General features: G+C 38.1%; 1 protein-coding gene across 1 annotated transcript; it reads left to right on the forward strand.

Annotated features, from left to right (window-relative positions):
• The first annotated feature begins 354 nt into the window (after nucleotides 1-354).
• On the forward strand, nucleotides 355-7,829 carry LOC311096705 (uncharacterized protein). The gene is made up of 6 exons (XM_084136024.1): nucleotides 355-1,363; nucleotides 6,103-6,194; nucleotides 6,864-6,932; nucleotides 7,080-7,134; nucleotides 7,283-7,319; nucleotides 7,466-7,829. The coding sequence occupies exons 1-6, from the start codon at nucleotides 550-552 to the stop codon at nucleotides 7,485-7,487; spliced, it is 1,089 nt and encodes a 362-aa protein (XP_083992150.1). The 5' UTR covers nucleotides 355-549; the 3' UTR covers nucleotides 7,488-7,829.
• The last annotated feature ends 8,074 nt before the right edge of the window (nucleotides 7,830-15,903 follow it).

Raw genomic sequence — 15,903 nt, forward strand, 5'->3', positions numbered from 1 at the left:
TGGAGTTTCAGCAGCTGAGTGATCTACTGAAGGTCAGATCATGCATGGACTGCTGCTATCGAGAACCTCTTTATATAGCTTTCCACACGCCAGTCCCAGCCAGGCCTAAGGACAGCTTCACTCAATTGTGTGAATGTTTGTGTTGGTCCTAAAGTTGATTTGTTCCTCCCCGTAATCTTCCTTTTATTAATCTCACTTTCTCTCGCACATTCACATCTAGACAAAGATGTATTAATAAAGGGCATTACGAGTGTGTCTCGTGCATATGGCCCTGTCAGTCATCTCAGTATGTTCCTCTGTGCAGAGAATGGTGTGAGTGTACATGTGACCGCACAACAGAGACCAGCCCCCTCTCTGTTACTCAACTAACTAATTCTCTCTGGTGGATCCGGCGACTGCAGCTCCGAGGAGGTTTGAAGGGTGTCCTTCTATGTGATCTTGAATCCTGGACCTGTTAAGTCTTGGAATCTTAGGTGGATACAAACACATTCTTATAGACTGGACTGTCTGGTTTTTCCTGTTGCATTTGTGTGAGGGAGTGAAGACAAGATGGCAGTTTCACGCAGCTGGCTGTTAGGGCTTATCATAGCTCTGCTTTGCACTGGAGCGCAGGCCGAAGAAAGGCTCCGAAGTGAGGAAGCCGAGGAGCTGGGAGGTCTGGAGACGACTGGAGGTGGGAAAGAGGAGGTGGATGATGAGGAGGAAGGTGGAAACACATCGGAAGAAGGAGATGGGGAAGAAGAGAGAGCTCCCGAGGAAGAGGCGTCTCCAGAAGCTGAGATAACAGAGGAGGAGGAGGAAGAAGAGGAAGATGATGAGATAGGAGGAGTAGAGGAAGAACAAGAAGCTGCTGAGGAAGATAATGAGACTGGAGGAGTAGATGAACAAGAAGAAGCAGAGGAAGATGAGAGAGGAGGAGAAGAACCAGCAGCAGCAGATGAAGATGATGAGATGGGAGGAGTAGAAGATGAAGAGGAGGAAGAAGCAGATGAAGAGGAGGAAGAAACAGATGAAGAGGAGGAAGAAGCAGATGAAGAGGAGGAAGAAGAAGCAGATGAAGAGGAGGAAGAAGCAGAAGAGGAGGAGGAGGAAGAAGCAGATGAAGAAGCAGAAGAGGAGGAAGAAGCAGATGAAGAAGAAGAGGAGGAGGAGGAAGAAGCAGATGAAGAAGAAGCAGAAGAAGAGGAGGAGGAGGAAGAAGCAGATGAAGAAGAAGCAGAAGAGGATGAGCAGATGGAGGTGGATGTAGAAAGATTAGCAGAAGATGAGAAATCAGCACAACAGACAGCAGAGGAAGAAGAGGAAGAGGCAGATGAGGAAACTGCTGCGGATGAAGAGACTGTAGTTGAGGATGATGCTGAAGGTAACTACTGAATTAGCCTTTACAGAGAATCAATGTCATGTGCTCTTACTTACAAATGCTTATTTCTGTATCACTCTAATCACTGGTTCCTATTGAGCTGCCTTCCAAGGCCACATCCTAACTGAAACAGAACCTCATAAGTGACTGATCTGGAATGCTTTGCTTAGGCAGCAGCTCTGTGTGTCAAACAAATAGCCCTCTTCTCAGATTCAACTCACTATTGAATTGATTTCAGTAGAGTTTACCATTAACATGTTGCTAGACTAAAAATGTGAAGCTCTAACAGGCATAAAAACACAAATATTGAGTAACAGTTACTTTAATCAAATTATTCCATTTATAAATCAATGCTTTTCATTATTTCTTTGTTCATCTACCATCTTCAGTAGTTTGTTTCAATGAATAATGAGATTGGTCAAAGGTAACGTGAAGGTAAAATAATTATTGTGCCTACATTTTAGGACGGACCTATACCTTAACCCTGTAAGGCCTGATATATTAGGTAATAGTCAGAACATTTTAGGAAAAGCTTTTTTAAGTCTAATATTTGATCAGGCTTTTATGGTTCATATAGTAAAAATATGGCCAAAAATATTAAATACAGAAATTCTTCTATTGACAGTGGTCAACTACCACTTTGATGCTTCAAAAAGTTCATAAAGAGATCGTAAAATTAATCCATATGAGTTTAGAGTTTTAGTCAAAATTTTCTGAAGAGACACGATAGCTTTATGGGGCGGATTCCTGGACAGAGATTAAGCCTATAGTCCTAGACTCAAATGGGCTTTAAAACCAGATTAACAGAAATCTGCTTTAAATAGCCCTAGATTTAGTCCAGTCCAGCGTTTAATAAGATGATTTCCTGAGGAAGACTAGAGCTACTCCAGGACTAAATTGAGACTTAAATTAAACATACAGGAGGCAGATTTAACTTCAGATTAATGTTGTGAACAGCATCAAAAAATCATTATACACACACACACACACACACACACACACACACACACACACACATATTACTTGGAAGTAATACATGTATGTATAAATCATTTTAAGGTTCTGGTTCTAATAAGTTTCTGGTTCAAATGGAATTGCTTCATGTTAAATTGACTTTAAACGGTTACTGTTTGACTGAAATGTTTTCATTTTTAAATAACATGTTTCAGTCAAGTAACCCAATCAAACAGGAGTTTCTCTTCCCATCATGCTTTGCACAGGGCTGAATTGGGATGCATTTTTTAGCAAGATGAGAAAATGGAGAGACCTTTTAATGTTTACTGTTCTATTATGTTGGTATTTAAAAGTTTCTGTTATGTTAATGTTGTGGTGAAGTGCTGATCTTGTGCTTGGGTTGAGGACCTATACTGACAAGTCTTCTAATTGCTTTAATAATAAAGCAATCACTATGATAATGCTCTAGATGAAACCATTATCACTTCTAGTCTGCCAACACTGAACATCACATGTGTAAAGAAAAGTTATGTTTAGTTTGTTGTTCTGTAAATCACAGGACTAAACAAGAAGCATTAAAGGATTATTTGAAAAATTCAATTTAAATGAAAACCGTTTATTTAATTTAAACTAAAACCATTTACACATATACAGTACCTTATATTTAGAATCTATCTATTCTATAGAATTCATTAAAAACAGATTTCCAGACATTCCTTTTCTTTTATTCCACAGCTGATCTGTATTTTGATTGCTTTAAAAGAATTGTCTCTTGTTTAGTAAAAAAAAAAGTTTATTGCAGTCTTTTTTCAGCTGCCATTGTTTTCCTTGGATTCCTAGGCAACCTCTGTCATGCTAATTCAGATTAGCATAGTCCAGGTGTTAGTAATCTGTACTTAATCTGTGTTTCAGAAAGCCATTTTTTAAGTCACAATTAACTATTCTAGATTAAGGCCTACTCCTGTCTTAATTTAAACCCTGTCTGGGAAACTGCCCCATATGATGAATTTAGGCTTTTTTTCCACATATAAACATTCATCAACTCACACATCAGTTGTGTTAAACAGAAGCTCAAGCATGTTCTTTTTGAAGTGTCAATAGTTGCGTAGCTGTCAATGGAGACACAGACAGCTCTCAAATTTCATCAGAAAGATGAGACATGAGGGTGAGTAATTAATGACTGAATTTTTATTTTTGGGTGAACTATCCCTTTAAGAACTATCAGTTAGACATAATTGTGAAGTTGATTATGTACAACATGCTTTTTAGCAGTTTTGATCATGTTGATAATTTAGAGGCCTTTGAAAATTGCTGTACAGTATCTATGATACAGTAGGCTTTATAGGGTTGTGCTCTCTACCTAGGCATTTCATAGGTTTGGAACACAGCCATTGTTGGCTGTCTAAAGTCCTGTGTATACCCTTCAGTTAGTCTGTGAAGTCACACATGAGCCCTAAAATAGCTCACTATATCTGAACAGCTACAGCAGCTGAAATATTCCAACCACTTTAAGTCCTTTCTGGTTGAATGCTGTTGACATGCACCTAACAAATGGCATATATGTTACATGGTATCACATGACTGTATGGCCACCAGTGAAACCTAGGATCCGGGTTTAGCTTTAGTTAAAATTTACAAGCACAAAGTACATTTCCGTTTTAGCTGTCATTTGACATAGAACAAAGAAACCATACCTATTATCTATTAAACCAACTACTGTCCGATTAATATTTTCTTTACCAAACTTATGGCAATTAATGGCAGTTTCAATGAATGGAGCAAGAAAAATGGTCTGAAGTAATTTATTGAACAAATAAACCATGAAATAATGTTGACTACAGGCTGGAGTTGGAGTTGTTGAACCCAGTTGTACAATGACATTATGATTGACTGATGGTTTAGATTGAGCTTTATCTTAGCAAGGTTCAGCTGAAAAGTGGCGAAGATGTCCAAAAGGCATGCAGAGTATGAGGTGAGATTAGAGTTTCGATAGGTTAGAATGACAGGTAGAGCTGGCACCATTTGCGTAGGAGTGATAGAAGCAATGTGCTTTTATGATTTTCCTCTGTCCGGTTGTGTGTGTATATGAAGAATAAGAAAGGACTCGGCACTGAACCTTAAAGTCCAGTGATTAGCTGATGTGTCTTGGACACAAATTCTCTCCAGGAAACCTGAGAGTTGACTGAACACAACTCTTTCAAGAGCTTGTGACAGAAAGTTGGCAGGACTATTCTGTAGCTTTCAACTGTTGTATGGTTAAGTGTTGTTCCTGAGCCTGCTTAAATATGGTGGGAAAGTATTAAGAGATGTAGTAAGAGATGCATTGATGTGAAAGAGTGGAGTTTGAGAGATCTCTTGTTAAAGATCCTGTGATTAGTTTGCATGTGTCTGAAGTGTTGCTGATCTTGTTTCGGTAGTACCAAAGTGACCTTGGCAGCAGAAACAACAGGAGGAGGAGAATGAGATGATGGATTTATACTTGCAGTAATTGCATTAGTCAGCAGTAATGAAGTGTGTGACAGATAACTGGAGAAAGTGATGCTCAGAGAAATCAAGGAAGTGATAAGATTATTAGGGATATAGTTACGGGTAAAGGCCCCGATATACTCACGGCAAAGTTCTTTTTCATTCTTTGCTTAGTTCCTATTCAAACTTTGAAATACCTTTACGGTTAGCAAACATCAGGGGCGTAGAATTTAGTAGGGACGCTAGGGACGTGTCCCTACCAATATCCAGTGACACTGATATATCCTTAGCAATAATTTCGATCAAAATTTAAAATATATTTATATTGATGTCCCCGTCCCCACCAATTTCAAAATCAAACCTACGCCACTGGCAAACATCACAAAGATTTCCACACTGCTTGGAGTGGCATTTAGCTGCAGAGTTTAAGGTGCTGTATGTAGTTTTTTGACTGTACTAAAGCATAAAAATACCATAATGTTTGCAGATATTTAGGAAACATGCTCATACTCATTCTTTGAAAAACAATACTACAGCCAGTTATTTTACTTTGAAATGTGTGTTCTGTGTCGGGATGTCTTTTTTTGTATTGGTCTGTGTGATCCCGCCCCAATTTACCCAATAGTATTTCGACACCACAGGTTGCCAGTTGGCAAAAAACACAGCATTTTGCAGCCATGGAAGCCAGCAAATGAACTGGATCAGAGATTGCAGGTTCTACCCGACCTAAAAAGCCTCGGCATCCATCTAAATATCTCTATGAACGGGAGCATATTAAAACACGGATAAATCAACTCATCAACTTCTTCTCGCCTTCCGTAGCCAATTGCGTTCGTTCCTGTTGCGTGTCCTCAAACTGGCAACCTGCGCAAGCGTCAAGTCTGAGGAGGAGGGGGCGGGGAAACAACTCTCTCCAATATTTTGAATTTGGACTGCAGTACCCATTTCAACCACTAGCTGTCAATATTACATACTGCACCTTTTAGCTGCAACACACCTGCCTGCCTGGAAATTTCTGGTGGGCTTGTCCTAATACCCACAATTGCATCACAGGTGTTTTTAATTAGGGCTGGAGCTAAGTTCTGCTGAAAGGCACAGGATTGGACACCCCTGCTGGGTAGATCAATGTTGTCTGATTTGCAGGTTTTGACACGGTGAGAGCTACCACTTCCTCTTAAGAATCAACTACTAGAACTTGTTCATTTAGAGCTGAGCCTAACACTGACTGATGGATACTTTTTGCTTTATGGTTAAATGTACCTCTGGTGCCTTACCCATTACTAATGAAGACCTTTTTTAAACCCCAACCCCTTGTGATGTAGAAACTGCTGAGGAGGAAAATGATGAGGTGGTCTCCAAGGAGGATGAACTGTATAGATCTGGCTCTTTCTGTGGCCTTTGCTCAGTCTGTGAGGTAAACCATGCTTCTACCACACTTTTTACTGACTTACACATTCCACAGCCTCATCATATGTTAATGAGTTTCAAACAAACTCAACAATCATGAAAAAACATCATGACATGTCACCATGATCAGTGCATGAGGTATTAATATATTTTTACCACATGCCAAACCCACTTGCATGACCCATGCTGAAGTACAGATCTGGGCTGCATCTGAAATCACATACTTCCCTACTATATAGTAGGTGAAAAACAGTGACAAAAGAAGTATGTCTGAATTCACAGTACTCATAAAAGAGTAGGCAAAAAGTACCTGGATGACCTACTACTTCCGATGAGATTCTGAAGTGTGCATATGATGGACTCTTTACTATCCCATGAGGTCACGGGAGAGGATTTATGAATGGCAGTGAAGCAATGCAACTGATGCTGGTAGGTCACATGATAATGACAACATTGCGAATGTAGTACGTCCAGATTACATTCATACAACACACATTCATACTATATCGAACATACTTTTTTAGTGGTCGTGAAGCAATTACTTAATCAAAATAAGCTACTCAAGAGAGTATGCGATTTCGGACACAGCCCTGGTGTGATCCCTTCCTAAATTCCCCCAGTAAAGGGCAGAGATGTAACTTACACTATCTGTGTCTGGCTCTCTCTTTCCTCTCAGCACTGCAGTACCTGTGACAAATGTCCCTGTGAGGAAGGAGACACATCAGCACACTGCCATCACTGTGAAGTAAGTGTTACTACTTAACATTATCAAAATCTATATTAATACACTACATGGGCAAAAGTACTGTATGTGGACAACCGGACAATACACCTAATTTTAACCTTGTTATGCATCAAACTACCCTCTTACACTTCATTTCTCCTTCCACAGGGTTGTTCATACTGCTACATTTGTCCGGTGATCTGTGAGACCGTCTGCCAGCCAGGTAGGAGACACTCGATTAATGCTAGAGTTTCAACGTTTTGGAAAAATTCAGTGCATAGTTTATGCTGATCCAAAACCTTTTTCATATATATTTTTATGTAATTACTTTCAGTGTTTTTGGATAATATTTTGGAAATGTTTGTTTTTAGGTGGAATTCTTGATGTATTGAGCGGTTCTCTCTACCAGTAAGGATATAAAATCTATCCAGACTTTACTTGCAGAAAAATCACATTCGTATATTTAATATTCATTCATACCTGTTATCATTCATGTCATTCGTTATTTGTGTGTGTGTGTGTGTGTTTGTTTTTGTCCTCATCTTCACCTACAGGACTGTGAACACGTTACTCTGAATACGTTTGGTGTTCTTCACAGCGCCATCTTTTGGTGAACAGAGGAACTACAGACTAGTGGTCAGATCATTCACTTGTAGGCCTGATTATTTGACTGATCAGATCAGGGCATTTTCACCCTGAGGCCAATAATGGGAGTGGACAACCTACTGTATCCTAGATAAAACTGAGGAACTATCAGGACCCTAATGTTTACCATTTAATGGCACTTTAAAGGTGACTTTACATGCTGCGTTAAATTAATAACAATTAAATATGATTAAGTGCAAAGGTTCTCGTATAAAATTGTACAATATTACTGTTTTTGACTGTATTTTTGATCAAATAAATGCAGCCTTGGTGAACATAAGACTCTTCTTTTATATACATGTTTAAAATCATACTGACCCCAAGCTTTTGAATGGTATGTACAGTATAGAATAATAATAGTGAAAAAGTTCTGGCCAGTGTCTATTTTTATAAATATGTGTCAGTTTATCATAAAGTATCATCTGTTTTCAGATTACTCAATCTCAATCTCAATAAATGGGTACAATTTATGAGTGTGTGAATAAACAGGATAAGCACAATGCAGTATTAAAGAAATAGATAAATGCCATAGTACGTCTCAATTTGTAGTGCAGAAACACCAGCATATTATATTTGTATGTTTTTTACTCTGTTATTCTCTCAGCTTCTACTGTAATTGTGTCTTTTCAACATTTGATCGCTTTTTATTATTTACTATTAAAGGGATAGTTCACCCAAAAATTAAAATTCTTTCATTATTTACTCACCCTCATGTTGTTCCAAACTTGTATGAGTTGCTCTCTTCTGCTGAATAAAAAAGAAGATATTTTAAAGAAGGCTGGTAACCAGACAATTGACGGCAGCGACTGACTTCCAGAGTAGGAAAAAAATTACTATGGTAGTCAATGTTTACCATCAATTGTCTGGTTACCAGCCTTCTTTATATATATATATATAACAACATGAGGGTGAGTAAATAATGACATCATTTTCCTTTTTGTGTACGATGGCATCATGGCAACAAATGTTCAAGGTGGCTTCATTGGTGGATTTTTTTCATTGTGAGTTGCATTTGCAGTGTACATCCACTAGAGAGCAGTATTAAAATGTCAATTTAGTTAGGGAGTAATGAAAAATGTTGCTTTGGGGACTAGCTGAAATAAAACAAGTTTAAGTTTTTCATTTTATTATTTGTTTATTTCAAGTAACATTTTTTAATAGTTTTAGTTTTAGTTAGCTATAATAATCCTGCTGAGGACGTCTTGTATAGGCCTATTGAACCAATGCTTGTCAAGCTATTCTGGTTAACTAATTATAATTGTGGAAAAATGTAAGCTATAATTACAGTGCAGTGACTAAACTAAACTCTCTCTCTTTCTCGTTCATTTTGAAAAAAAATCATGTCTTGTATTCTAGTTTGATATTCTTATGGTAAACCTCCTCCACCATACCTAACTTAACTGTTTGATCTGAGCAAAAGCTTGAAAGAAATTATACAAATGAGCTGATTGATTGGATAAATGACTTATATCTTCTTTTTGTTGTCTTCTGCTTTAAAGTCCCTATGAAATCATATAGTCAATTCTTGTTTTTATGGAATATTGCAGGGTTTATTATAAATAATATCCGTGCACATAATTTTTTTAAATTCATGTGCCACAGAAGTATTGCAGACTGAGAATCACTGATTGCATTTAGTATAACCTCTGTAAGACTTTAATGGCACAATATGTAAGATTTTTGGATTCAAATATCCAAAAACCATTAGAACAGTGTTATATACACTATATTGCCAAAAGTATTAGTAAACCCTTCCAAATCATTGAATTCAGGTGTTCCAATCACTTCCATGGACACAGTTGTATAAAATCAAGCACCTAGGCATGCAGACTACTTCTACAAACATTTGTGAGACAATGGGTCGCTCTCAGTGAATTCAAGTGTGGTACCGTGATAGGATGCCACCTGTGCAATAAGTCCATTGATGAAATTTCCTCACTACTAAATATTCCACGGTCAGCTGTTAATGGTATTATAAAAAAAGTGGAACCAATTGGGAACAACAGCAACAGGCCACATAAAATCACAGAGCGGGGTCAGCGCATTCTGAGGCGCGCAGAAGTCGCCAACTTTCTGCAGAGTCAATAGCGACAGACCTCCAAACTTCGTGTGGCTTTCAGATTAGCTCAAGAACAGTGCGTAGAGAGCTTCATGGAATGGGTTTCCATGGCCGAGCAGCTGCATCCAAGCCTCACATCACCAAGTGCAATGCAAAGCGTGGGATGCAGTGGTGTAAAGCCACTGCCACTGGACTCTAGAGCAGTGGAGACGTGTTCTCTGGAGTGACGAATCACGCTTCTCTGTCTGGCAATCCGATGGACGAGTTTGGGTTTGGTGGTTGCCAGGAGAACGGTCCTTGCCTGACTGCATTGTGCCAAGTGTAAAGTTTGGTGGAGGGGGGATTATGGTGTGGGGTTGTTTTTCAGGGGTTGGGCTTGACCCCCAGTTCCAGTTAAAGGAACTCTTAATGCTTCAGCATACCAAGACATTTTGGACAATTTCATGCTCCCAACTTTTTGGAAACAGTTTGGGTATGGCTTTTTTTTTTGCCAATATAGTGTATTTTGTTGACTTGTGTACTTACATTATCCCAGATGTTTATAAGAATGTTTAAATCCAGAGAAATAAGCAATTTTAACCAGGACACGGACCGTGTCCATGCGTTGCCTGTCAATGACATACCTGGGTTACCCTTGATTTCCACAGAAACCATGGAAATACCAAAGACACTTTAATATATTATATGTTTTATTAGACAAGGGTAAAACTGTTTGGATACATTTATAGACAGAAAACGAATCATTGTTATATAGGTCAACACTGTTAGTCTTATTGTTTGAATTGCTTGTTTTCTTGATTTTCTTGAAGTTTCTTGAAACTTAAACCATAAGTTTATCAAGCGACGAGAATACTTTTTGTGCGCAAAAAACATAAAAAATAACGACTTTATTCAACTATTAATTTTCGTCTGTGTGGGCCTAAATTAATTCACGTAGTGTAACAGCGCAGCGCTTCTGTGTTGTACGAAAATGAATAGTTGAATAAAAGTCGTTATTTTTGTTGTTTTTTGCACACAGAAAGTATTATCGTCACTTGATAAACTTATGGTTGAGCCACTGTAGTCACTTGGACTATTTTAACGATGTCTTTTCTAACTTTTCTGGGCCGGCAAATTTCGATCACTTAGAAGCCATATGGAGGAGTGAGACAGCTCTCAGATTTCATCAAAAATATCTTAATTTGTGTTCCGAAGATGAACGAAAGTCTTACGGGGTTGGAACAACATGAGGGTGAGTAATTACTGACAGAATTAGAATTTTTTGGTGAACTAACCCTTTAAAGGCACAATAACCTATTATGCCCCTTTTTTTTTTACAAGATTTAAAGGAACACTTCGACTTTTTGGGACTTTAGCTTATTCACCGTATCCCCCAGAGTTAGATAAGTCCATACTTACCTTTTTCATCTCCATGCATGCTGTAAGTCTGTTTGACGCACCCACCGCTAGCCTAGCTTAGCACAAAGACTAGATCTAAATGGCTACAGCTAGCATACCAATCCCAATAAGTGACAAAATAACGCCAACATTTTCCTATTGACATGTTGTGATTTGTATAGTCACAGTGTGTACAAATAACAAGGTCATATGAGACACAGACATTTTTTAAACGTTTAAATACTGGGAACTATTTTCTCAGAAGGCGAAGCACTGCTACTTGGGCGGAGTGATTAGCGCAGCACCCGAGAAGCGCCGTTCCGTCAACAAAACCAACGTGACTAACTAGCTAGTAGCAAACGTGATTCGTGATCATGGATGACTTTGAGGAATTGTCAGAGAATTTTTATTTGGTATCACACCAAGATCCAGAACCATATCGTTTTAAGCCAGAATACACAGACGAGGAGTTACAAACTTTGGAAGCTGATAGACAAGATGCCGAACAGACTGAGGTCGAGGGGAGAATCAGAGCGGGAGTAGCCTACTATTTCATAAACAAGGTAACCGTTTCTCAAAAATAAAAACTGCTCATCCCCCCTCCAATTCATTAGCAAGTTGAAGGCTACAGTGCTGAAAGTTACCTTTAGCGCCGCTTATTTGTTACTGGGGCGATAGAGCACGTTTATGACAACACAATACTAACATTACAGGGGATACATGGAGCCCGGGAACAACTGTAATAGTAGTGTGCACCCTATTCATGTAATAGTGTCACTAAGGTTACATTACATCTAGCTAATGGCACTGTAACAGTAGGCTAGTCATCTAAAAACATAACGGAACACTTACCGCGGCCGCAGGTGATCCACTCTTTCGTCAGCGGCTCAGATGTCGGGAGTAAATGAAGACCGCTATATTCATTCTTACATAAAACAAAAAAAAAAACACCTCAATCACTTGGGGACACTACACCTGCTCCGGTGTCGAAACAATGGCGGACTGTGTACAATTATCTAAACATAATTAAGGCTTTGGATCGGCCTAGTCAAAGTCCGGTTGAGATCCTGTGGCATGACCTTTAACAGGCCGTTCATACTCGAAAACCCTCCAATTTAGCTGAATTAAAACAATTCTGCAAAGAAGAGTGGGCCAAAATTCCTCCACAGTGATGTGAAAGTCCCCTTTCCAGTTATAGCAAACACTTGTTTGCAGTTGTTGCTGCCAAGGGTGGCACAACCAGTTATTAGGTTTGGGGGCAATTACTTTTTCACATAGGGCAGCATTTTTCCCTTAATAAATGAAACCATCATTTAAAAACTGCATTTTGTATTACTCGGGTAATCTTGAGTGATATTAAAAAATGTGTAATATTAAAATTTGTTTGATGATCTGAATAATTTAAGTTTGACAAATATGCACACAAAAAAAAAAAATCAGGAAGGTAGAGTATATAGGTATAAATATATATACACACAGTGTTGGGAAAAAATATTTGCACCCTTCCTTATTATTATTTGCATATTTGTCAAACTTAAATGATTAAGATCATCAAACAAATTTTGATATATATATATATATTGTGAAGTGGATCAAAAAAGTTCATCAAAGTTGTCCTAAGACAAGAACAGGTATTGTTGTAATTCATACATTACTTTGATGAAAGGTTTTGATCCACTTCAAATGTTGACTACTATATATATATATATATATATATATATATATATATATATATATATATATATATATACTGTATGTGTATATATATATATATATATATATATATATATATATATATATATATATATATATATACACACACACACACACACACACACACACACACACACACACACACACACACACACACACACACACAAGACTCAAGCCTCAAGCACTGCACCTAAAGGATATCTGTGTGTTTATCTCTGCTCAGGTGATGTGTATATCATTTGTTGTATCTTACTGTCATATTATTCACAAGAATTAGCCCTCCATCTCCCTTCCTCATTTTCACCCTCTATCACTTCTTGTATCTTCACCGCAGTCTGTGTCTTTTCTTATCACACTCTTCTCTTTCAGTATCCTGCACAGTTTTACAAAATTCCTTTGGGCAGCAGGTGCAGCAGACTTGTGATCTGATCATGTGACCACATACACACGCGCCTGTGCTAAATCAGTGCAATCAGTAAAATTATGCAATGTCATATCATCTTCCCTTGTGACTCAGCTCTTTTTCAGAAGCTGCTCTGATTCCTGACAAAAATGTATTTTGACGTTTATCGGCCACAGCAATCTCTCACACCTGCGAAGTCTTTGCGTCAGCTGCCCTCACGGCTGACGTTTCATCACCTGCAGGTAAATTGTTCATTTGATATGAACGATTCATGTTTCTCCCCGTGGGTGCCCACACTCGATGCCAAACGTATGTATGCATTTCCTTATTTTTTGGAAATCCTGCAAGTGCAAATACATTACCAACTTAATATAAACACATCTTTATTCCATGAGCAAATGATATGCACATAAAAAAACAAAAGCTGTTATTTTAATGACAATAATGAAAAGCAGAGGCTGGTGACTTGGGTGAGCCTGCATTTCTGGCTTTTTTAGGAGTTCAGTTTCATAGACCATAACAGCATCAGTCTGGACATGAATCAAATTGAAATCATGACACCCATCGAATTTGTCTGAGGTGGGACACATTTGCATTATGGAATGTTTTATCCTTAAAATGAGCAGCTATAATTACTGCAAAAGGATTGTGATCACAGTAATAATGACAATGTGGTTCATTTCTTGAGAAATTAAACCTTTTGTATATGAATACACTCGTTATACTATAGCACCTTTGTATCTCAGGTATCTCATACAACTCGTACAAAAGTAAAAAGTGGTCATTGTACTTTAGATGAATGCTGGAGCCTGGATGCCCAAAGTATATGGAATATTTCAGTATTTGACCATTGTCATCATTACGTCTATTCTCTCTGTCTACTCCTCGGGTACATTATGGCGAATTGGTGGATTATAAATTCATCATATGAATTTGTATGATCTCGTTCAAGCCGCCTTTCCACTGCACATGACAAACGACAGCTGTCGGACCTGAAGTTATTCATTTCCATTGGACACAGTAGTACCAGAGAATGTCTAATAAGGGGAGAACTTCCACTCTCAGTAAACTTCCGGCTTCTGAACTGGTTTCAGTTCCACTCTGGTTCCATATGAGGGCGCTCACAGGACGAGTGCAGAATGAATGGAGGTCTATGGAGCTATACCCCTCAAAATCCACTTTTCTCAGGTTATAATTTTTTGTCTAGTAATTTGAATGTTGTATTCGAAAGGAGATGCAAAGAAATTACACATTGCTGGGTGTTAGATTTTTTAGAGTCACTTATTTGCTTTAAAAAGTCTTTTAAAATGTCAATGACGTCATACACATCGTACGACCAGAGATACTGCTTATGGCAATCCTTCAGTCACTTTGGTGCTTTCGCACTCTGCACTTTCTTTTTTCTCGAGAAATAGGACAACCCTTTGCCCACTATTAGAACATTTTATCATTGCACACCTGTGAGGCATTTTTCTCCTTTTTCAATTTTTATTTATATTTAGCACTATTGAGCGGGACATCGTTTTTTTGTGTGTTTTTTTTTAAAGTTTAACAACAAGAATTTTAACAACTCTTCTGATTATTCTTTTCACTCCTCTATCAGAAATCTTGCAAGGAGCACTGGTCGAGGCAAATTTATGGTGAAATTATTGTCTTTCCACTTCCGTATTATGGCCCCAAAAGTGCTCACTGGACCATTCAGAAGCTTAGAATGGCGCCTATAACCAATGCCATCATTATGTTTTGCAACAATTAGGTTGCGAAGGTCTTGAGACAGCTCTTTGCTTTTACCCATCATGAGATGTGTCTTGTGTGACACCTTGGCAATGAGACCTTTTTGTAGGCCATCATTTGGGACTGAACCAGCTGTTATTAATTTCCACTGACAGGGGGCTGGATTGCTTTTTAATTACTGTAAGTTTTCAGCAGTTGTCTTGGCTTTCCATGCCTTTTTGCACCTCCCTTTCTTCATGTGTTCAATACTTTTTTTTTCCACATTATTACACATAACTTAATTGCTGAACTTATTTTTGTTTGTTTGTTTGTATGTATGGCTTACTTGGGTTGTTACCAACATCTGGTGAACATTTCATGTCAATAGCACCTTTGGAAATATATTTACTGAGAAAAATGATGACGTGTTCAATACTTATTTTCCCCGCTGTACATAACCATAGGCAGATAAAAGTGCCAGCAACCAAAAAAAAAAAAGATCATATGCGTATGCGGTAGATGCGTTGAAATATCTCTGCGGCTAGACCGTATGCGACCGGTCGACCGGATGTGATGTATTCTAATCAAAACTATGAGCGTGAAGATAGAATTACCAATTTTTTAACACTTTAACATCATTATGTAAACGCTATTTATGTAAAATGTCGGTTATTAATAATCATGTTAGAAAAAAATATTTCATAATTATTAAATCAATATTTATATTGATTAGCTCTATAAAATCTACTATGTTTTTATTTTAGATGTATTGAGGGTCATTTGTTTTGTGTGGATATATTCATGCATGCATTACATTCATTAAAATCATTAATTTTACCATTGTGAATTGCCGAGAGTAACGGTTGCTTCACAACCAATTTCAAAGTTCCGTGCGACTGACACTAGGGGCGAAATGCGACAATCGCATGCGAACGTCGTGTGCAGTGGAAAGACGGCTATACGTTTTCGTATGAATTCATATAAATTCGTATGATCTCATTTCATACGTTTTCTATCTCCCTCAGGAATTTCCCACGCTGGTTATCAACTGTGTTGACATTCCGCCTGGTGTTAACACCAAC

Source organism: Abramis brama (genome assembly GCF_963993115.1).
Source record: "Abramis brama genome assembly, chromosome: 14".
Taxonomy (NCBI): Eukaryota; Metazoa; Chordata; class Actinopteri; order Cypriniformes; family Leuciscidae; genus Abramis; species Abramis brama.